The 24,515-nt window shown below is 40.4% G+C and overlaps 1 protein-coding gene across 1 annotated transcript in view; it reads right to left on the bottom strand.

Moving 5' to 3' along the window:
• LOC126184528 (polyadenylate-binding protein-interacting protein 1) overlaps positions 1–24,515 on the bottom strand; it is a 112,655-nt gene that overhangs the window by 72,684 nt on the left and 15,456 nt on the right. Inside the window, exons 2-4 of the mRNA XM_049926930.1 lie at positions 14,516–14,624; positions 3,973–4,046; positions 981–1,187 (exon numbers count right to left, since the gene is read on the bottom strand). Coding sequence (XP_049782887.1) covers positions 981–1,187; positions 3,973–4,046; positions 14,516–14,624 — 390 coding nt within the window. The remainder of the gene's footprint in view (positions 1–980; positions 1,188–3,972; positions 4,047–14,515; positions 14,625–24,515) is intronic.

Consider the following 24,515-nt stretch of genomic DNA (forward strand, 5'->3'; position numbering starts at 1 on the left):
CTTGGCCGTTCGCGCATGCCTGCCCAGACGCGGGAGATTGCTGCGCTGCCAGTTGCAAACGACGCACACACCAAGAGAAGCAGCGCCATAGTATAGTATAGTTCGCAAACTTACGTTTAGGGGGGAGCGCGCAGTTTATGAAGTAAAGCCACCACGGCCTCATTAACCATTTCGCTGCTACAGAGATGTGCTCCCCACATTGCGCGCTGTGCATGATTTTGTCATCACTGCACTGCTCGCCTGTGCAGACACATGGTGTTCTGACTGCTTTGACACACTTATCATTCGATTTAACAAAAACTATTTGGCCCAAAAATTTGATTTTTAGACATTTTCTTGACTGATACCTTTGGCAATAAAACTCAATGAAGAGAACTTCTGACAGAACAGATAACGTAGGTGTTTGTCACATGTGCTTAAAACGAAAACAAGGAATTTATAATATCATATGTGGAAAAGGAAAGGAAACTTGAGAGTTTAACATTCCATCAGCAAGAGTTATTAGAAACTGAGCATATGCTCAAAAGGAAATTTGTAGTGCCCTCTTTCAAAGCAAACACTGCATCATTTGCTTTACACAATTTAGGTAAACCACAGTTATCACGTGAGGGGGAAGCAACTAATTACTGCCCATTTAAATGCAGTCAATTCTGTGTCTCCTAAAGGAAACTTGATATAATACACAATTTCTGTGGTGTGCCTCAAGTGAATGGAAGAGTAGACATGGTCTTAGCTAGTAAATAGAATTTCTTTAAGTTGAATTTCTCATTACTTCAGCCTATGCTACAAAACATACAGCAACAATAAAACCTCCATGACACCTGGATGAAGGACACTTATTTTCACATAAACCAGTTAAGGATAAGAGCAAAAATTTCAACATTTTAATTCAACTCAATAACTGAAACAAAAGCATTCCAATCACTTGCAACATGTTTTGAAATGACTTAGAGGCAGGATAAAGTTATACGTTTACATACCTCTTCAACAATCATCATAGATACTTTTTGTGTAATTCCTGCATTTGTTGCCCAGTTATTTAAATCTCTCAGTGCCACCTCCGATTCAAATTCAAAACTACCTGGTGAATTAGTTACCTCCATTATAAAATTAGACATGAAGCATAGTACATCTTTTTCAAGACTTTCACACTGAGGATCTTGAACTGTAAGTCCTGCTCCAGTGACCTTTAAAGAAATAGGCAGAGAAACAATTAGGAACTCTCAATAAATATGCCATCTACATGGTTAGAAACACAGTACATAACATTTAACCACGGAGCAGGTGTTATACATGTGCTTAATGTAACAGTGAAATAAAAGACAAATTTCAGGGTGTAATCAAAGGAGAGTTAACTTTCTATTAATGAGTAAATTTTCATTCAAAATATTTACAAGAGTAATAAAACCAAATTTTCTGATACACACTAAATTAAATATTAACAGTTCACGCATTTAATTGATTGTTTTTCAATGTTTATTTCACTATACTCTATGCATCTGTTCATACTTCATGATCAAACAAGTGTTAACTGGTAGCAGTGTACATTCATTGCTTAGCTGCAGGGAAATGATCTGTAGAAAATCAACTGAATCATCACTTCTGGAGGAGAAAAAAAAAGTACAATCACAAGATGCAAGGCATCCCTACGTAAGTGTATTGCTACATGTCATCTTTGTCTGACAATCAAGTGATTCTGCAGCTCAAGGCAGTCATTTGTCTGTGTACCACTCACTTCCCAATTAGTGTTTTATGAGAGTTAAGAATACATTTTAAGACTGTCATTACAGTGAAGAAAACTACCAAAAATCCATATACAGGGTGTCTGAACTGTGAGCAGTGCATTCTCATCCTCCAGCCCCCACCTGTTTTCATTACACTATAAATCACACACCGAGTGTAGCCCATTTTTGGATACACACCTATGAGTGGTGACATTTATTAATAGCTGTAATTTTAGAAAAAAAAAAAAGAAAGGCTACATGCCTCAGAAAGGGGGTTTCTTATAACGCATTAACACCAAGTGGCCCATATCCAGCAGTGACCTATTTGATATGATGCTTCCACCAAACAGTAAATTCAAAAACTACAGGGTTATTACAAATGACTGAAGTGATTTCACAGCTCTACATTAACTTTATTATTTGATAGATTTTCACAATGCTTTGCACACACATACAAAAACTCAAAAAGTTTTTTTAGGCATTCACAAATGTTCGATATGTGCCCCTTTAGTGATTCGGCAGACATCAAGCCGATAATCAAGTTCCTCCCATACTTGGCGCAGCATGTCCCCATCAATGAGTTCGAAAGCATCGTTGATGCGAGCTCGCAGTTCTGGCACGTTTCTTGGTAGAGGAGGTTTAAACACTGAATCTTTCACATAACCCCACAGAAAGAAATTGCATGGGGTTAAGTCGGGAGAGCGTGGAGGCCATGACATGAATGGCTGATCATGATCTCCACTACAACCGATCCATCGGTTTTCCAATCTCTTGTTTAAGAAATGCCGAACATCATGATAGAAGTGCGGTGGAGCACCATCCTGTTGAAAGATGAAGTCGGCACTGTCGGTCTCCAGTTGTGGCATGAGCCAATTTTCCAGCATGTCCAGATACACGTGTCCTGGACCGTTTTTTTCGCAGAAGAAAAAGGGGCCGTAAACTTTAAACCGTGAGATTGCACAAAACACATTAACTTTTGGTGAATTGCGAATTTGCTGCACGAATGCGTGAGGATTCTCTACCGCCCAGATTTGTACATTGTGTCTGTTCACTTCACCATTAAGAAAAAATGTTGCTTCATCACTGAAAACAAGTTTCGCACTGAACGCATCCTCTTTCATGAGCTGTTGCAACCACGCCGAAAATTCAAAGTGTTTGACCTTGTCATCGGGTGTCAGGGCTTGTAGCAATTGTAAACAGTAAGGCTTCTGCTTTAGCCTTTTCCGTAAGATTTTCCAAACTGTTGGCTGTGGTACGTTTAGCTACCTGCTTGCTTTGTTCGTCGACTTCCGCGAGCTACGCGTGAAACTTGCCCGCACGCGTTCAACCGTTTCTTCGCTCACTGCAGGCCGACCCGTTGATTTCCCCTTACAGAGGCATCCAGAAGCTTTAAACTGTGCATACCATCGCCGAATGGAGTTAGCAGTTGGTGGATCTTTGTTGAACTTCGTCCTTAAGTGTCGTTGCACTGTTATGACTGACTGATGCGAGTGCATTTCAAGTACGACATACGCTTTCTCGGCTCCTGTCGCCATTTTGTCTCACTGCGCTCTCGAGCGCTCTGGCGACAGAAACCTGAAGTGCGGCTTCAGCCGAACAAAACTGAGTTTTTCTACGTATCTGTAGTGTGGCGTGACCATATGTCAATGAATGGAGCTACAGTGAATTTATGAAATCGCTTCAATCATTTGTAATAGCCCTGTACATGCAATGCATTTACTATTGCATGGTGGCAGCCGAACACGGACACAGCATAGAAAAAATAGTACTACTGCATACACCTACCAAGGAAAGATCTCAAGCGATGTTGCCCCAATGAGATGGAAGTAGAAAATTTAGTTAATGATATAAGACAGCATGTGTTAGGAACTCTGTCCCTTCTCTGCTTCGTCTCGCTAAAGAGTAGGGTACAAAATTTGTTGCTTGGGTGTAACTGACTGTTTTTGAGGAAACATGTTGGTGGTTTCATGATATGCTACCACAAGCTACAAGATAAAATAATAACTGCCTGCCATTAATGTCATCTCCTCAATATGAAGTTTGGAATAAAGCCTGTACTCAAAATGCTACTCGAGCACATGACAGTTTAAACACAGCTGTGCAAAAAGGTGATACCTTAAAAAAATTACTTACAGAAGCTGATATTATTATGGAAGAAGAGAGACAAGCAAACAGTATATTTGTTCACCAGGCCTTTTTTAAATACAAGAGCATCCTTCAAGGATATGAGATGTTACTTGGTCATTACCTGTTCAGAATTTCCAGGCAATCCAGCTGCCTCAGCACAATCAGCATATGTTGTTGGTCCCTCCTGTATTTTCCCTGCAAAGAAAAAATTACAGTATGGTAAATTAAAAATAAACAATTCCCACCACTGACAATACTCTCATCATAAGTAAATAATATTCAGCTCAATGGCTATACGCACAAAGGAGAAACGACAAGAAATTTGTTACATGGAGCTACAACACTTCCTTATATTTTCAACAGAAAAGCCACCATACAATGAACACACAGGAAAGCCTCTACCACAGCTACTTGAGGTTCAACCACAATACTGTTTCTAAAATGGCAACTTCCAAGCTGGCAACAGAACTAATCATTTCTGGTTTAAAGAACATGTCACTTACACAAGCTCTGCATGAGCTGTAGATAACTGAGAACACTGACCACTGCAAAGCAATTCAGTGTTTTCTCTTTTCTAGAAATTATCCTTTAGTTGGTGTGAGAGTGTTACTGAGATGGTGAACAAATTCCAGTGGCATTGCAAAATGACAAAAACAGGGAAATCAGAGAAATTAGAGCTCTAAGATAGAGGTATACTGACAATCTATGTTCGCAAGTGACATTTTGCAAAGGGAACATGAAAGGGAAAAAAGATAGTGGTACCAGAAGTAGCCTCTGCCACACATTGTAAGGTGGCTTGCAGACTATAGACACGGATGTAGAAAGGAACTGTAATAATGGTGTATTTCCATTACAACCAGATTCCACATAGAAGTTCAAAGAAAATTTCTTCTTGCTGGCAAACATAGTCTTGTCCAGCTTTATGGACAACCTGTAGACACAGTAGACTCAATCAATTGGAGGAATGGTTGCTGGCATGTGGTTAATGTGGTGGTGGTAGGTTTCGGGTGCTTGATGCTGAGATGATCAGTGTGAAGACAGCAGCTGAGCTTTCCAGGTTTTATTCAGATTTCTGTTGGCTTCTGTTTCTCAGGTGATGTATACAGATGAATGTTTTGTTAGTGTTGAGCTTCAGCTGGTTCTGACAGTAATAATTTGCCCGGTCTTCAAACATTGTTGATATCTCTATTTACATTCCCTCAAACATTTCATCTTGGTAGCAACTGCTGTGTCATTTGCATGAATGAAAGAACTTTTACTAAGTCCAACAGATTGCTCTGTCACATTGATGATGTATATACAGCAATGAGGCCTACAACATTACCTTGAGAGAGACTTTTTAGTTTCTGTTACAAGTCCTTTTGATGTTTAAGGTGAGATAGAATACCTTAATTTGAAGCTGGCACTGGGTGATCTGTGTTACACAGTAATCTCTTACTTGCCAATAACTTCCTAATGAATCTCCCATGCCTTCGGCCAATAAATTCCACGAGTGTGACCGCCTCTTTCACATCTGTTCTTTACACGCTGGATCAGGTTAAAAGAGTCTGACCAGAATATGATTACCTCCCCATACAGAATCCACCCTGCTTCTTTACAAGAGTTTGAGCAACATGCTCAGAGAATCATTAAAGTACCATCCAGTCCTTATTTATTTGTTACACCAACAAGTAATATAATTTCACAAATTTGTTACTTTTCATTTTAAGGATGGAAATTTCCAATTGTTCTAAACTAAAAATAGCAGCTGTCTAGCTTTTAAATTTTGTAGTTATCAGATTTCTTGCTAATTTTTCCATTAAACAGTCAGTGGTGAGGTATCCATTTTGACGCAAATTTGGAGGTGCCCCGATAGAAATTGCACAACAATTTGTGAGGTTCATCAGTTTTTATGCCTTCTGGCATGCAAAGTTTAATCCTTCAATAATCTGAATCTCAATAAAAAGTTGTTCCTACTTTCCCAAAAAGTGTGACACTATGTCAAATCCTGGAATATGCAGGGTGATTTAGTTCAGACAGGACACTACAAATATAGCCACAAAATGGGTAAATATATCTAAATGTAGCTTTCATTAAGTTATAGTTGACAATGAGGTTAATATTTTGATGTAAACAAATAATTTCCAATATTTATAGTTGCTAAATTATGACACATACTTTCCTCTTTAAATGGAACACACTACAACTTTCCGTTGTATAATCTGGTACAGCAGGTATGTGCTTGCATGAGGTAACTTTCATTTAATCAAGAACTTCCAACAGTTTTCTAAGCCAGGATCAAGCTTCACATTTCTTCCTCTAGTTCTTGAGGAAAATTTTCCTACTGTGTTTCCTGACATTTACCATCTTAATATGGGCAGTTTCTGAATTTACAAGTGTTCTAACAGACTGGTTGAAAGACGTCTTCACATTGCTCCTGGGGACTGTAACAATATTTAGCTTCACCTGAAAATCTGAAGTAGTATGAAGGTAAAGAAGTACCTCATTAGTATAATGCCATTACAGATCTAGCATAAACTTAGATTGACTGTCTATTCTAGCAACTGTGTCTTATAGTTTAGTGAAACTGTAGGATACCTACATTATGATGGTTGGACTAGGATTTGTACCTCATTCCTCTCGGATATGCAAACAAGTATAGCTTGGTAAAACTTCTAAACTGGCACTTCCCAAATTAGTGACCAGCATTTGTCACACAATATGTGAAGCGCTAAGTCTGGCTTAAATACAATCTGCAAAATAAAGTCTGCCCTAGCGTGTAGCGCTGGACGTTTTTATGTTAAGTAGTCTTTTTTTGGGGCTATTGTTCACGTGTTATGATATTTGGTGGGGTTTTTATGTGTTATTGGGTCAGTGTTATTTACTGCATGTGTTGGTGGTTGATGTTTTGGTATCGGCACTTGTGCTTGATTTACATATCTTAGGGGAAGTACTCTACTTCAATTTTTTTTTGTATTGTCAGTTGTATTTGAGCTATATAGGTCATGGGAAGTGAAAGATTCTAATTTGTCATCATAGCTACCCGTGTTTTGGTATCTTGAGCTGCTGTTGACCTATATAGATCAAGGGAAGTTTCCAATTAATATTTTTGTTGTTTATGTGTTGGTTTTGTGGTATCGACAGTTGCGGTGTGATTATAATTTTTAGAATAATTGGTTTCTATTTTGTGGTATCAACAATTGCAGTTGAGCTATTTGTACAATTTATCATGTAACCAATGTTTAACAAATCCTTTTTAATACCTGTGGCTCACCTCGCACCATTTCATTATTTAGGGTCAACTGCCACTTTTCGCACCATACAGATATCTTGTCTAAATCATTTTATAATTCATACTGATCTTCTGACAACTATTAGATGGTAAATGACAGCATCATCTGCAAACAAATGTAAGACTGCTGTTCACATTGTCTCCCAAATCATTTATGAGGATTGCCAACACCAGATAGCTTATACCACTTTCTTGTGGAACACCACATATCACTTCTCTTTCATTCTATAACTTTTGATCATTTACTACAAACTGTGTCATTTCTGACAGGAAATCTACATCTACATCTACATTTATACTCCGCAAGCCACCCAACGGTGTGTGGCGGAGGGCACTTTACGTGCCACTGTCATTATCTCCCTTTCCTGTTCCAGTCGCGTATGGTTCGCGGGAAGAACGACTGTCTGAAAGCCTCTGTGCGCGCTCTAATCTCTCTAATTTTACATTCGTGATCTCCTTGGGAGGTATAAGTAGGGGGAAGCAATATATTCGATACCTCATCCAGAAACGCACCCTCTCGAAACCTGGCGAGCAAGCTACACCGCGATGCAGAGCGCCTCTCTTGCAGAGTCTGCCACTTGAGTTTGTTAAACATCTCCGTAACGCTATCACGGTTACCAAATAACCCTGTGACGAAACGCGCCGCTCTTCTTTGGATCTTCTCTATCTCCTCCGTCAACCCGATCTGGTACGGATCCCACACTGATGAGCAATACTCAAGTATAGGTCGAACGAGTGTTTTGTAAGCCACCTCCTTTGTTGATGGACTACATTTTCTAAGGACTCTCCCAATGAATCTCAACCTGGTACCCGCCTTACCAACAATTAATTTTATATGATCATTCCACTTCAAATCGTTCCGCACGCATACTCCCAGATATTTTACAGAAGTAACTGCTACCAGTGTTTGTTCCGCTATCATATAATCATACAATAAAGGATCCTTCTTTCTATGTATTCGCAATACATTACATTTGTCTATGTTAAGGGTCAGTTGCCACTCCCTGCACCAAGTGCCTATCCGCTGCAGATCTTCCTGCATTTCGCTACAATTTTCTAATGCTGCAACTTCTCTGTATACTACAGCATCATCCGCGAAAAGCCGCATGGAACTTCCGACACTATCTACTAGGTCATTTATATATATTGTGAAAAGCAATGGTCCCATAACACTCCCCTGTGGCACGCCAGAGGTTACTTTAACGTCTGTAGATTTCTCTCCATTGAGAACAACATGCTGTGTTCTGTTTGCTAAAAACTCTTCAATCCAGCCACACAGCTGGTCTGATATTCCGTAGGCTCTTACTTTGTTTATCAGGCGACAGTGCGGAACTGTATCGAACGCCTTCCGGAAGTCAAGGAAAATGGCATCTACCTGGGAGCCTGTATCTAATATTTTCTGGGTTTCATGAACAAATAATGCGAGATGGGTTTCACACGATCGCTGTTTCCGGAATCCATGTTGATTCCTACATAGTAGATTCTGAGTTTCCAAAAACGACATGATACTCGAGCAAAAGACATGTTCTAAAATTCTACAACAGATCGACGTCAGAGAGATAGGTCTATAGTTTTGCGCATCTGCTCGACGACCCTTCTTGAAGACTGGGACTACCTGTGCTCTTTTCCAATCATTCGGAACCTTCTGTTCCTCTAGAGACTTGCGGTACACGGCTGTTAGAAGGGGGGCAAGTTCTTTCGCGTACTCTGTGTAGAATCGAATTGGTATCCCGTCAGGTCCAGTGGACTTTCCTCTGTTGAGTGATTCCAGTTGCTTTTCTATTCCTTGGACACTATTTCGATGTCAGCCATTTTTTCGTTGGTGCGAGGATTTAGAGAAGGAACTGCAGTGCGGTCTTCCTCTGTGAAACAGCTTTGGAAAAAGGTGTTTAGTATTTCAGCTTTACGCTTGTCATCCTCTGTTTCAATGCCATCATCATCCCGGAGTGCCTGGACATGATGTTTCGAGCCACTTACTGATTTAACGTAAGACCAGAACTTCCTAGGATTTTCTGTCAAGTCGGTACCTAGTATTTTACTTTCGAATTCACTGAACGCTTCACGCATAGCCCTCCTTACGCTAACTTTGACATCGTTTAGCTTCTGTTTGTCTGAGAGGTTTTGGCTGCGTTTAAACTTGGAGTGAAGCTCTCTTTGCTTTCGCAGTAGTTTCCTAACTTTGTTGTTGTACCACGGTGGGTTTTTCCCGTCCCTCACAGTTTTGCTCGGCACGTACCTGTCTAAAACGCATTTTACGATTGCCTTGAACTTTTTCCATAAACACTCAACATTGTCAGTGTCGGAACAGAAATTTTCGTTTTGATCTGTTAGGTAGTCTGAAATCTGCCTTCTATTACTCTTGCTAAACAGATAAACCTTCCTCCCTTTTTTTATATTCCTATTAACTTCCATATTCAGGGATGCTGCAACGGCCTTATGATCACTGATTCCCTGTTCTGCACTTACAGAGTCGAAAAGTTCGGGTCTGTTTGTTATCAGTAGGTCCAAGATGTTATCTCCACGAGTCGGTTCTCTGTTTAATTGCTCGAGGTAATTTTCGGATAGTGCACTCAGTATAATGTCACTCGATGCTCTGTCCCTACCACCCGTCCTAAACATCTGAGTGTCCCAGTCTATATCTGGTAAATTGAAGTCTCCACCTAAGACTATAACATGCTGAGAAAATTTATGTGAAATGTATTCCAAATTTTCTCTCAGTTGTTCTGCCACTAATGCTGCTGAGTCGGGGGGTCGGTAAAAGGAGCCAATTATTAACCTTGCTCGGTTGTTGAGTGTAACCTCCACCCATAATAATTCACAGGAACTATCCACTTCTACTTCACTACAGGATAAACTACTACTAACAGCGACGAACACTCCGCCACCGGTTGCATGCAATCTATCCTTTCTAAACACCGTCTGTGCCTTTGTAAAAATTTCGGCAGAATTTATCTCTGGCTTCAGCCAGCTTTCTGTACCTATAACGATTTCAGCTTCGGTGCTTTCTATCAGCGCTTGAAGTTCCGGTACTTTACCAACGCAGCTTCGACAGTTTACAATTACAATACCGATTGCTGCTTGGTCCCCGCATGTCCTGACTTTGCCCCGCACCCGTTGAGGCTGTTGCCCTTTCTGCACTTGCCCGAGGCCATCTAACCTAAAAAACCGCCCAGCCCACGCCACACAACCCCTGCTACCCGTGTAGCCGCTTGTTGCGTGTAGTGGACTCCTGACCTATCCAGCGGAACCCGAAACCCCACCACCCTATGGCGCAAGTCGAGGAATCTGCAGCCCACACGGTCGCAGAACCGTCTCAACCTCTGATTCAGACCCTCCACTCGGCTCTGTACCAAAGGTCCGCAGTCAGTCCTGTCGACGATGCTGCAGATGGTGAGCTCTGCTTTCATCCCGCTAGCGAGACTGGCAGTCTTCACCAAATCAGATAGCCGCCGGAAGCCAGAGAGGATTTCCTCCGATCCATAGCGACACACATCATTGGTGCCGACATGAGCGACCACCTGCAGATGGGTGCACCCTGTACCCTTCATGGCATCCGGAAGGACCCTTTCCACATCTGGAATGACTCCCCCCGGTATGCACACGGAGTGCACTTTGGTTTTCTTCCCCTCCCTTGCTGCCATATCCCTAAGGGGCCCCATTACGCGCCTGACGTTGGAGCTCCCAACTACCAGTAAGCCCACCCTCTGCGACTGCCCGGATCTTGCAGACTGAGGGGCAACCTCTGGAACAGGACAAGCAGCCATGTCAGGCTGAAGATCAGTATCGTGAGGCTGGTAGCACATCTGAGACAATACTCTCTAGGCATGTAGTGTGATTAGCTTCCGCTTGTGAGGAACAGTGTCAAAAGTCTTCTTGAAAGCTAGAAATGTGATATACCCTAATAGTACTCATATCGTGTGAGTTAAGGGCCAGTTGCGTTTTCTAACAATATTTTCTGAATCTTGTGCTGTGTGTCAAAAGATTTTTTCCTTCCGATTTAGTTCACAATTTTTGAACGCAGTATATGTTCCAGACTCTTACTGCAAATTGATGTCAGTGGTATGGGTCTATAATTCAATGGATTGGTTTTATTTCCTTTTGAGGGTTTACCACTTCTATAATGCACTGAGGGTATTAAATTTGTGTTGCCAATGGTGTGCTTTGCATATCAACAGAACCTCTTTGGATTTTATGCTGGGACTGGATTTCATCGTAGAAACTATTTAAATCATATCTCAAAGAAGCCCACACTAAATTTCAAGCTTCTGTAAAACATTCCTAATCTTTGAGAATTGTTATTTTTTAAAAATCTGGCATGCTTTTTTGTTGCTTGCCCAGCAGTGTCCTGAACTGTTTCGCATACCACAGGACATGTTTACAGACTCTCATTAATTTTTTTTAGTACGAATCTCTCAACGGTTCTCAATACTATCTGTTTGAATTGGAGCCACATCTGGTCTACACTCACACACTTTGGAAGGAGTGCAGGCTGTCTCTTAGGGATCCATCAATTGAATTTTTATTTTATTTTTTATTTTTACATAGAAATACCTGGATTCGGTTAAGAATGATTTTGAAGTAATAGGTTTAACATCAGAAGAGGCACCAATGTTAGCACTGAATAGGGGATCATGGAGGAACTGTATAAGGGGGGCTATGCTCCAGACTGAATGCTGAAAGGCATAATCAGTCTTAAACGATGATGATGATGATGATAGAAATACCTTTTGTTTACTTTTGGTGGGTTTGGATGTTATGGTATTCAATCTGACTTCACTGACCTTGTTGTCCATCATGATGTGTTCTATTCACTCAGGATTGTTGCCAATAGGTTTAATATGTTAGCACAACAATTTACACTTCATGTGGGCTCCTGAACTAATCGCTCAACATATCTTTTGGACAATGCATTTAGTGCATTTTCAAGTAATGTTTTATGTCTACCACTGACTTTAAACACGTATTTTCACCAACATATCGAGGGTAAATTAAAGTCACCATCAACTACAATTGTATTACTATTCAAGAGGAAACTGAAATTTTCCTTGAACCTTTCAGCAACTATATCATATGATTCAGTATTGAAGCTTACAATGTCTGTATTTATACAGTGTCTGTATCTTCACATTACAATGTCCTTCACAGAGGCATGACAATAAAATATTTGCCTTTCCCAGTGTGGGAATTGTGAAATGTGCAGGCATAAGAGTTGTGGACTCCATGATGTCAGTCCTGGAGGCACGCTGGCAAAGCTGCAGTGGTTAAGGCGACAGCTTATAAGTGGGAAATGCAGGTTCAAATTCTCATTCAGCCAAAATTTTCAGGTGTTACAAACAGCTGAAGTCCATCAAGATTTGTGAAATGCGAAACCAATTTGTAATACATCAACAGAGTCTAAGGTCAGTTAAAAGAACCAACTATTAATTTCTTCCAGTTGTCAAGTGTAGCCTCTACTAACTTGCATCAACTATATACTTCAATTTAACTACATGATAAACTACTACTAACAGCAACAAACATGCCACCACTAACTAAATTTAATTTCTCCTCTCTGAACACCAATAGGTCCTTGGTAAAAGCTTCGACCAAACTTATCTCCAACTTTAGTCAGCTTTCAGTGCCTACAACAATTTCTGCTTCAGTGCTTCCAACAAGTACTTGAAACTCTGGCTCTTTTTCCAGCACAGCTACAACACTTTACAACTATAATACCATTGTTTCCTATGTCTACCCCTGTCCTGTGTTTGACCTGCACCCTTTGAGACTGAATCCATTTTTACACTTCCCCAATTCTATAACTTAAAAAATCATCCAGTCCAATCCACACATCACCCACAACTGATGTAGCTGCTTAGTGTGTGTAATGGACCCATGATCTTCTAAGCATAACCCAACACCCCTAAACTCTATGACAAAAGTTAAGGAATCTGCAGCCTACACATCTGCAGAACCATCTGAGTCTCTGATTCAAACCCTCCACTTGACTGTATACCAAAGGTCCATCATCAGTCCCGCCAATAATACTACAGATGGTGAACTCCACCTTCATCTTGCAAGCAAGAATGGCTATCTTTATCACTTCTGATAGTCACCATAAATCTTTCGATCCAAAGCGACACACATCTTTAGTACCAAAATGAGCCACCACCTGCAGTTGGCTGCACCCCATACTCTTCATGACCTCTAGAAGGACCTGTTCCATATCTGGGATTGCTCTCCTTGATAAGCACACTGAGTGCACACTGGACTTTTAGCCCTTTTTGGCAGCCATATGCCCAAGGAGCTCCATCATGTGCTGAACACTGGAGCTCCCTTACCAATAATCCTACCCCCTGTGAATGCCTAGACCTTGCAGGTTGAGACACTTCCTCTAAAGTGCAACTGCATCTGGCTCACAACATTTTTTGGCCACAGACACTGGATAAACAGATAGGCCCTTTGATTAGTCCCTCAGAATGTCTTTCACAGCCTGCCACACCTGGAAATGACCTGCCACTCTACCACAGGTGAGGGGTAAACCTCACTGCTGACAGTAACTGGGCCAACCATACTAGGAGACCAACCATAAGACATGTGGGATGTCCCTTGTAGCCCCAAATCTGGCCACTGACAGTGATGCCCACCGGTAGCAGCTTCAAGTTACATTACAAGCCATCACTGCATGGAGCTGCAAGCAACAGGGCACCAAGTCGGCTTGCATCCGAACACAGCACTGAACACTGCATTCACAGTCTGTATCTATACTACAGACAGTGAAAACCTACACTACACAAACATGCAAGAAATTCAAAAATTTAACTACAAAAGCTTACAGCCAAAACAAAATAAGTAAGTTGCTTCTAATTAGAAGTTCTTAATATAATAAACATATGAATGGTGTACTCGACTGCCACGCAACTTACATAAAGCTTCATGAGAGTTGTACCTGTTTGAAGTGGCCTGTTACATGTTTATGTCTAATTGTGAGTCAAGATGAAAACTCTTGACCAAAAACAGACAACCCCCAGTATCAGATGCAATATGTTGTCTTGGGTTCAGCTCTGAATCATCACTGACAAAGTTCCTAAGGTTGAATATAAATAGCCTCATGACTGCCACTTAAATTGAGCCTAAGAAGGAATACTATCAACCACCCACCATTCTTTGCTAGCTTTCACAGGACTGATGTGTTGCATTTCTGCACACATACATTCAGCCATATGAATGTGTTAACACTGTTTACTTTACATGTAGCAATGTTGTTTTCTCCTTATTCCAATTACTGCCACTTCAAAGCTATTTTAATAGCTCTATACCACTTATAGACAACTGCTTGAAAGCATGATAGAGGTCACATAGCCTCAGCAAAATGACAGTCATTAAAGTAAATCCCCTTAGAGATATTTGACCATACCTGGAGAAATTGTGCTCTGATGTGGGCGGCGTAATGGTTTGGACCAGTCTACATGGCCACGACCTCTGCCTCTGCCGCAACCATTTCCTTCCGAATCCGGAGTATTATTCTGAAAGATAGTAGAAAGCATTGACATCGTCTTCCATTCTGCAGATAATCAAATGTCTATTCAAAAATGTATTATTGTAAATGCATGAATGATACTTTCTTTATAAGGCCCAAGTAAAAAAGTCCTCAATCCATAGATTTATATGAATAACACAGGGCTATCCTTGGCATGGTTCTCTTGGTGGGGATATGTTGCCTCCCTCTGACCAGCAAACTGACTTACGCAACCAGTTATAAGGGGACCTACTATGAACAATGGTGTGATTTGGCATTTTTCACAAACAGAAATTATTGCCAGAGGTGATGGAAGCAACGAGGGTGGCTGGGAAGGAGGAAGGATTACACCTCAAATTCTTGTATTTGAAGTAACAATTCCTCCAGATTACAAGTTTGAAAGCTGCTGTGTTGAAAGTTATATGAAATTCATAACATCAGTTGTAAAATATTGTCTACACACATTCAAGATACAACTTAATTGGCAAAGAATGAAAGCTTGTCATTCCTCACACAAACTAAGGTTTCACAGGAAAAGAATACAAGCTTTTGAAATGTGGTGCAACAGAAGCCAACTGAAGATAAGATGGGTAGATCCAAGAACAAATGAGGTGGTTTTGAATGAAATTGGGGAGAAAATAAATATATGGCACAAATTGACTACAATACATAATTAACTGATAGGGCACATGCATGGATATATGTTGCAAAAGTTATGCATAGATAGGCTAAAATTTTAGTGTGCAAAGCTGCACCAAACAAGACTTCAGACTGAAGATCACAACACCAACAAGCCAGGTCACTGTGTGAAGCATAACCGCTAAAACTGCATCAAATTTTACACTTAATATTCTGACTAATGATATGCTACACGCGCACAAACACACAAACACAAACTTGTCACTTCTTGGGTTGGTTGTCGAGAGCGAAGAACCACAAAAAAATCTGTTGACTACAGGCTCGTATCAACCTTCTCTGGTCAGTGCCAATCTTAGCTAGCAAACAGCATTGTTCGCTATAGCAATGCCATAGCCATCACAGTATGTGGACTTTACTCAGCTGTTTTTGTCATCTTTTCATTTTGAAATGATAGATGATGCTGTTCCTGGTCAAAAATACTAAAGTGTCAATGACTCCAGCTTTAATAAAATATGGGTATATAGGGCCTACTGCCTATCCTTGTGAGAAGATTGTGTGGCTTGTTACCTTCAAGCCGTTCCTCTCTCCGTTCCAACAATTTTCTTGGTCAAGCATCAACACACAACATTAGTGCGCAAATACAATGGTTAATTAGAAATTAAACCTGTGTAACACCTTTCCAAGACTAAGTGACACTGCCATCATTACATGGGCAAAAAATCAAGTTATTTTTCCATGAGTATTTCATGTAATATTTAAGGAGTTATCATACCATCTAGTTGATCAATTGAAAATTTCATTTGTATATTAGCATTTTTTAAACTATCAAATGTCATAGCATGTATGTGTGTGTCTGTCTGTCTGTCTATGTCTAAATTTTCATTGCCCAGAAACGAATAAATTTCCCTATAGCTACATTTTATTTGTCTTGTTACTTAATAAGTACCTCAAGTGTTGACTGTAGTATAGAAAAATTTACTTTTATTAGTTGGCTCAGACTTCCATATTGTTTGTAAATAAGCATTAGAAGTGTTTGACCTGCTGTAGGAAGTTGGTTGTTTGGTTGGTATAATGATTAAAGGCACCAAACTTCAAGGTCATCAATCCCTCCTACCTGGAACAGGCAAATCAACAAACTACACACCAAAGAAGGGCCTAGTGTGCAAAACTCAAGGGAACAAAGCCCCAAGGTCTACCAAACATCAACGAAGCCTAGACAAAGGAACAAGGAAGAAGAAATGGGGGAAAGGATGAAAAGCAGGCAAAGGTGTCCTGTTCAGTGAACAGCTGGGGGCCCCCCACAGAAGACTAGCGACACATACTGAGAGAGAGAAGCACAGGAGACATAGGAAGAATACCGAGAAGAGGGAAGAAGAGCAAAAGAGCAGGTAGGGTGGGGGGTGGAAGGGGCAGGGACCACCAAGCCCAGACGGGCACTGCCCATTTGGGGCAAAGGAGGCAACAGAGTATTCTGCCAACCCCTCAATAGGTCTACTAGGGTGACATTCCCTCCCTCAAAGGGTGGGAAAAGCCCCCTCCACAAAATGTAAAACCACGTCAGTCACTGAGGCATCATCCGCTAACACCAGGAGTAGTGAATCAGGAAGATTAAGAGACCGTTGCAGGGTGGCTAGGTTAGAACAGTCCAGCTGGATGCACACAGATGTCAAACGGGTGCCACAACGACAGTGGGGTGGATCCTCCTGATGGAGGAGATTACCCTGAGTCATCCAAGTATGGCCCATGCACATCAGACAATGGACAATGGAGTCCTTGCAAGAGACCCCCATATCAAGAGGCCACTTGGTGGCAAATTTGGTCAGCCTGTCAGCAAGTTCATTCCCCAGGATCCGAAAGTGACCTGGGGTTCAGACACGGCAAATTTGGTCAGCCTGTCAGCGAGTTCATTCCCTAGGATCCAAAAGTGACCTGGGGTTCAGACAAAGACCATTGAATCCTGGATAGTCAGGACCAAGGGTAACATTGGTCAAGACCTTGTACACTGCTCAAAGAGTCTCTGCAGATGAGGAAGGACTCACTAGAGCACGAATGGATATGCCCAAGTGAACAAGAGATGGCTACCATCTCTGCAGAGAAAATACTGCAGCCATCTAGCAAGGAGCAGAGTTCTTTACATCCCACACAAAGGTAAGCAACACCAGTGTGACAGCAAACATTGAGACATCAGTATAGACTATAATAAACTCCTGTTTATCTGAAATGACCGGGGCGGTGGCCAGTTCTGATAACTGAAATTTCAGAGAAACTTAAGTTCCCCTGTTTTTATCCGTGAAACACCCCAAATTACGTCAATACCATGAAATATGATCATAAAACATGTGTAGGGTACATAGAATGTTATTGATATGGTTGTCATGTTTCGACTGGAAAAACTGTGTTGACATGTTAAAAAGGTGCCAAAGCATGACTGAAAAGTCAAAGTTTATAAATGCTGAATAACAAAGCTCGTTTATTTAGCGTTCTTTCGGGGGGGAGGGGGGGGGGGCGAATCCACCTTATTTGGCAGCAGGAAAAAAAAACAGGTTTTTTAATTTTATTACCTATTCTTTTGAATAAAATAAATGACTGTAAAAAATTATTAAACAAATCTAGAGATTACTCAAAGGAATGAATAACTTGTCTAGAGGAAATTTAAAGTAAAAATCCAAAAATTTTTACCTTATGGACATTGAAGTTCTGGGATGCTTCATTATAATTTCTTTCTTGATTAAAAAAGTCTGTCATGGTTTTTTGTTTTTGGCTTGAGAAACTTTTGTTGTGGCAATATATCTCCAATTTTGGAAACAAAGGATTTCAGGATAAGTCACCACCTCCTGTTGGCTAATGTATTCCACGGCACTTTGGATCGCATTATAATCAACTGTGCGAGGAATTTTTCCTCTCCTTCATCATCAGACACATATTCTTCAGACACTTTCTGATTAGTCTCAATTCAAACAATTTCTTCCTTAGTCAAATAAAAAAAGTCGTTTGCCATGCACTCTTCAACGTCTTCTAAGTTTGCGTCCTCACAACACGGTAGTTTCTCCAGGAAATTCAACAAAATTACATCATTTTCATCTGTTTCTGGCATGTCAGCTCGAGTTTCAGTATTGCCTCCTTCCCACCACTGATAAGTTGCCTTATGAGAGTTTTTTTCCAAGACCTAACGAGAGAAATTGGAGGAATTAGATTCCAAGCTTCAGCAATTTGATGCACGACACTTAAACCATCGATTTTTTTTTAAGATCTTGCACAAACTCTCCTTCAGCATCAATTGCACCAATTAAGTATTTCAGCAGCTTATGTCTGCAATGTTTTTTCCATTGCTTCAAGAACACTTTGGTCCATCGGTTGTCATAAAGACATGACATTTGATGAGAGAAACACAACTTTGATATCCCCATCTTGTAGGATCATATGGGTGAGAAGGAGCATTGTTCACAAGAAGTAGCGCTTTTCGAGGAACTCTATTTTCTTCCATGTATTTTTCTACAGCTGCAACAAACACTGCCTGGAACCACTCTTTGAAGATGGCACCATTCATCCATGCCTTAGACTGATTCATGTACCACAATGGCAAAGGTTTAACAGCTGGTTGCATCAAAATGCTCTTGGTTTTTTAGATTTGCCAATTAAAGGAAGGCACAGTTTATGATTGCCAGTGGCATTACTGCATGCGAGGACAGTAACTCTTTCTTTGCTTTTTTTTATATCTGGATGCCGTTTTTTTCTTGTTTAGAGGCAAGGGTTTTTGTTGGCAATATTTTGTAATTCAACCCAGTTTCATCACAGTTGTAAAGCTGATCGCCAATATAACCTCTTTGTTGATGATTGTGTGCAGTTTCTTCTTAAAATCAGCGATAGTGGCTTCATCCCTGGATAATGATTCGCAGCTGATGGCAATTTCATGAATACCATGCCACTTCTTGAACCGATCCAGCCAGCCATCACTTGCAAGGAATTCTTGTTCCTTTCCTCATAAAGTCATAGCTTTTTGACGAAGTAGAGGACCTGAAGCTGGCACACCTTTGGCTCTTATTTGTACGTGCCACAAAAACAAGGCCTCTTCTAACTAGGGATGTCCTCCTTTTCTCATTGTTTTTCAAGATTTCGCTGCACTGCCTGATGCTCTAATGGAACAAATTTTTTCAATTTCTGATCGATTTGTATTCCAATCAGTAATATTACTCCTACAAACATTCAAATCCACAACAACTTTCACGGGTGGCTTACCAGCATCAATTATCTGCAAAGTGCGAAGCTTTTGTTCCAACAAGATCACATTCTACACAACAGTGCATAGTAAGTTCACAGTTAAATTGTTAAATGCTCAGCTTCGTCCGATGTACCGACAACAAAGTGTTAGCCGCCGCACTTTCATTGTCAGTTTCGACAGGGCTACTTCATGCTGCATAGAGTAATAATGTATGTACTGTACTTTCAAGGAGTTCCAATAGATGGCAGTGGCATGAAACCATGCAATATGAACAAGAAACATGCTAAAACTTCAACTAACACTTGCACAAACTGACGACACTGACTTTTGACAGACGCCAGTGCACTGATTAGCAGTAGACTGCCGAAAAACACCAGCGAATGCACCAGGCACAGATAAGTTGAATCTTGTCAAGTGACAGTCTAGCTAGCCAAAAGCGCAGCTGTGCGATGCGTCAGACAGCGCCAATGAGAGCTGCAAAAATTGGAAAAATTTGTTCAGATAAAGAGGATTTTGGATAAACATGATTTGAAAAATGGGAGTTTACTGTACTTCTGAACCATGAAACATGGAGAAGAATTTGTGTGGAGGGCCTAAGAATGAGTTGAGTCTTTTAGACTTTGTGATAGGTCAAGACAGAGCTGCGGATGGAGGATGCACCATGGAGGTGTATGTGAGAAGACATGGTAGAAGGGAAAGCTGGAATTCAGGGGGGGGGGGGAATAAATAAAATAAAATCCGTATGTGGTTGGCAGTCTTAACCCCACACCTGGGTTGGCATTGCAGTATCTGGAAAAAGGATACAGTAGTTTGGGTACTTCTGGGAACAGCGGATGCTTTATACATAAGCGACAGACTGTTGTTGGCACAGAACCTGCAACAGTGGAACTCCTGGGACTAGTCCGAAAGGCACCAGTTGCCAATCCCACCCCACAATGGTGAATTGGGTTCTGCATCTGTAATGTTGAAGGTGATGCTGAGCCATATGCGAGACCCTCATAATATAGATGGGACCAGACGAATGCTGTGTACGAGGGCTATGCCGAAAGTTTTTAGCAGCCCGTAAACCGTAAGGCGGAGGACAATGGGGTTATTTTCATTCGAAAGAGCGATGTTTTTCGACCTTGGGACACGCACGCACCACCCCTGGCTAGTGGTGATCCCCCCACAGCACGGTAAGAAAGCACAGGTAGTGCTGAGTCAGAGATGGTGCAGGATGGAGCTGTCACGCCGTGATTTTCGAGCCATGATTTTTTAAGATTATAAAAAGGGTTTATGTGCCGAAGAATGCCATTCTTCTTTGCTGCGTGTTTTTGGTGAAGCTTCCCCTTCTAGGGCCAAAGTTGGAAATTGGTTTCGCGAGTTTTCGAGGGGTCGGCAGTCAATGGAAGATAAACCTCGTCCCGGTCGGCCAGCAACAGCTGTGACTCCTGAACACATTGATGCTGTGAGGAAAATGATCAAAGAAGATCCACATCTTACATTTTGCAACATTGAAGGGACCCTAAATATTGGATCAACAGCAGCACAGACCATCGTTCATAATCACTTAGGCCGTACTAAGAGATGTTGCTTTCTAATGGGACATATTATAGCACTAGTATTGTCTGCAGACATTTCCAGTTTTGCTTGTTGAATGTTAAGTGGAAGGTCATTTACATATACAGGCCGTTTCAAAGTCTTTGCAACAAATGTCTAGGTGATAAATCAAGTCATGGAGAACAACTTTTGTTACAGTCAAAATGTTTATCTACTTTTCCCAGTGATGGTAGTAGTTGTTAAAGACCAGTTATGCCCCTGACAAGTGGCACAGGTAAGGCATCTTTAAGCATTTGTATGGTGTGTTGCCTATCATCTAGTCATCTGCTCTGCTTGATCGGCTGTGCAAAGTTTAAGTTCCTGATTTGCTTTTAAAATTTCTTTCTCCACTTAGTGACACAGATTCTTATAGTTGTTTTGTTGAAAGTCAACCTATCTGTTTTCTGTTTTAGGTAGTACGCTGCAGACCCAAATAGTAGACACTGCTAGTTTGATGAAATCTCGTTACCATAGGACAGGTGAATACTGATGGATCCCAAGCATCACTGGGAGGCATCTGAACATTTTGTCTTCAATAAATGTCATTCTCCGTGACACGTTCTATCGCCCCCAGACATTTGTCACAAAGACTTTGCAACACCCTGTATAAGGAACAGTAGTGGACCCAAAATTGAACCCTGTGGGGCTCCCTTTGTGATTTCTCCTCAGTAACTAAAATTTTCCCTTCTTCGAATATTGTTTCAGTTATTCAGCATGACTGTTTGCATTCTGTTTGTCAAGTCTTTGTAAGGAAGTAACATGATCTATGCAATAAAATGCCCTAAAATGATAACAAAAAATACCAACTTGTAACATTTTATTACTTAAGGCTTGTAATATTTGGTGAGCGGATGTGTAAATAGTAGTCTCAGCTGAGCAACCCTTCCCAAATCAAAAGTGTGATTCGGTAACTAAATTGTTTCTCCTTAAATATGAGACTATTCGAGTACACTTTTTGAATGTTTTGGAGTAAGATGTGTCAAGTAAACTGGATGACAATAATTTTCTTGTCACCACTCTTATAAAGAGGTTTAATAACAGTCACTAAAATTCTTCTGGGTTTGTGATAGCATTTTCAATATGTAAAATTCTCCAATGTTTTGGCCACTGTTGCAAATGGTCTCCCTCAGATTTTTGTGATGACTGCTGAATGAGAAAAACTTCAAGTTCTTATCTACTATAGCAAAAAGATGATGTAATCTGATGAGGTACGGCGGAGGAGGAGGAGGAGGAGGAGGAGTGTCAGATATCCTTTATTGGTGTTCACTTTATTTCTTGCCATTGGTGGAAATAGGCAAATGAATTATGGGCAGCAATTTTGACACAATGTTGTTTAATTATTGCCTGGTGTCGGCTGAGGGGTGCCAGTACTCAGTGCACCTGTGGCTGCTGTGGTGGGTAAACAGATAGCATGCCTCAACTGGCACAAGACAGCAAGTAACTGCCACCCATTTCTCATTTGCCTGCTTCCTCCAATGGCAACAAATTAATCAAACACAAATAAAGGGTATCTATTTCCACCAACAAAAAGAAATAAAGCAATAAAATAAAGAACATCTAACACTACTTCTCCTCGTCATCCTCAATACCCTATCAGATTACAAGACAGCTTTTTTCTATAGTATATAAGAACTAACTTTTTTTTTCATTCAGCAGTCAGCACAACACCCTGAGGAAGGCCATTTGCAACAGTGGCCAAAACGTTGGAAAATTTTACATAGGTTGACAATTACTCAAGATGCATTTCATTGCTAGTGACAACGGCTGTAGTAGCTTATATTTTTATTCTATGTGCTATGTGCAATAATTCTGTCTGCTAAAGATGCATTACATACCTCATTAAGAACATTACTTATTCCGTTAGAACAAATTTTCTGAATTCTATTATAAATTTCATCAACACCATACAAGCTTTCGTTTTTTAGAATTTTTTTTAATTCTATTAATTTAAGTGAAGGATGTTAGTAGTACTTCTAACCGCTTAAATTTTGTGGAATGACATTTTTAATATATTCTCTTGGTTATTCAGTTGTACCATTTAATCCTAGTTTTGCTGCTACATTTAGAAAGTGATTGCTAAAAATACTTGGAACCTGCAAACTAGTCACAATACTGTCTGTTAATTTATTGTTATGGTATCTTTTACACTGTCTGGCTTTCCCGTCTCCTGTTTGACAATATTCTGAATGACAATATCCCCGCACAGTTTTAACCTTTCCTTAAATTATTACAGTATTTGTTGTAGAATGCATGTAATGTTGAATGTTTTTCACATTAGCATCTCTTTCTATATAATATATACCTTATCCCATACCATCACTTTTAACTTACTCTTAAAACATATAGGCATGGATAACATCGTAAGGAGAGTTCATTAAGGGTCAGTACCAGATGATATGAAAATCATAATGTATAGAGACAATGTGACAATATGGGATGAGAATGAGTAGAAATTGGAAGATCAACTAAATACCTGGCAGAGGAAAACTGAAGGAGCAGGTATGGAAATAAGCTTGACAAAAAGAGAGGTAATGAAAGTCAGCAGGTAAAACACATAAAATGAAGGATGCAAGTTAGAATGGGAAGATTATTGAAGAAGTAGATACTTTCAGATATCTAGGAAGTAAGCTGACCAGGAAAGGAAACAAAGGATGAAATTTCTGAGAGGCTAGAAAATTGTCCAAAATTTTATTGCTGTGTATCAGACAATTAGGAATTGGAAAATTGTCTGCCAAAGCAAATATCATCACATAAAAATCATATTAGCTACCAGTTTTGACCTATGGATCAGAATGATGGACCTAGACAAAGAAAGACCTGAGTAGAATACAAGCGACAAATTTGATTTCTACAAGGGATCCTGAATACGACGAGAAGGGCAGGATAAGGAATGTAACAATATCTAACACAATTCAGATCTACCCCTTAAAAACTATAGAGAGAATGGGCATGACTCGTTTGGCTACATTAAAAGAATGGGAAAAGAAAGGCTATTAAGAACAGCTCTGGAATGGACAGAATCTAGAAGAAGACCATCTGAAGGAGAATGAAAAAGATGAAGAGATCACATTAAGGATGACATGAATCTAGTGGACATGCAACAACAAAGTAGTAGAAAGGAGAAGGTTGGAAGTGGCTTTGTGGACATTCTGCATAAGCAGAACATTTCAGGTAGGAGGAGAGACTGCAAAGCCATATCATTATTCCCTTAGTTAATGGTCTCTCTCACAATGATGTTATTTAATATCAGGGTGCATTACACAATTAAAAAGAACTGTAAAAATGCAAGTGTAAATGAAAAAGGGAGTGAGGATTTCAAGAAGTACACCAGTGTGCAAAACTTAAGAATGAAAGTAACTTTCATATGATGTGCCAAGTAACATAGCTCAGTGAAACTTGGATCAGACATTGAAAGAATTGCTACAGCATAGTACAGGAGGGAATAGAGATGCAATGAGACAA

This window comes from Schistocerca cancellata, chromosome 4, assembly GCF_023864275.1.
Source record: "Schistocerca cancellata isolate TAMUIC-IGC-003103 chromosome 4, iqSchCanc2.1, whole genome shotgun sequence".
Classification (NCBI taxonomy): Eukaryota; Metazoa; Arthropoda; class Insecta; order Orthoptera; family Acrididae; genus Schistocerca; species Schistocerca cancellata.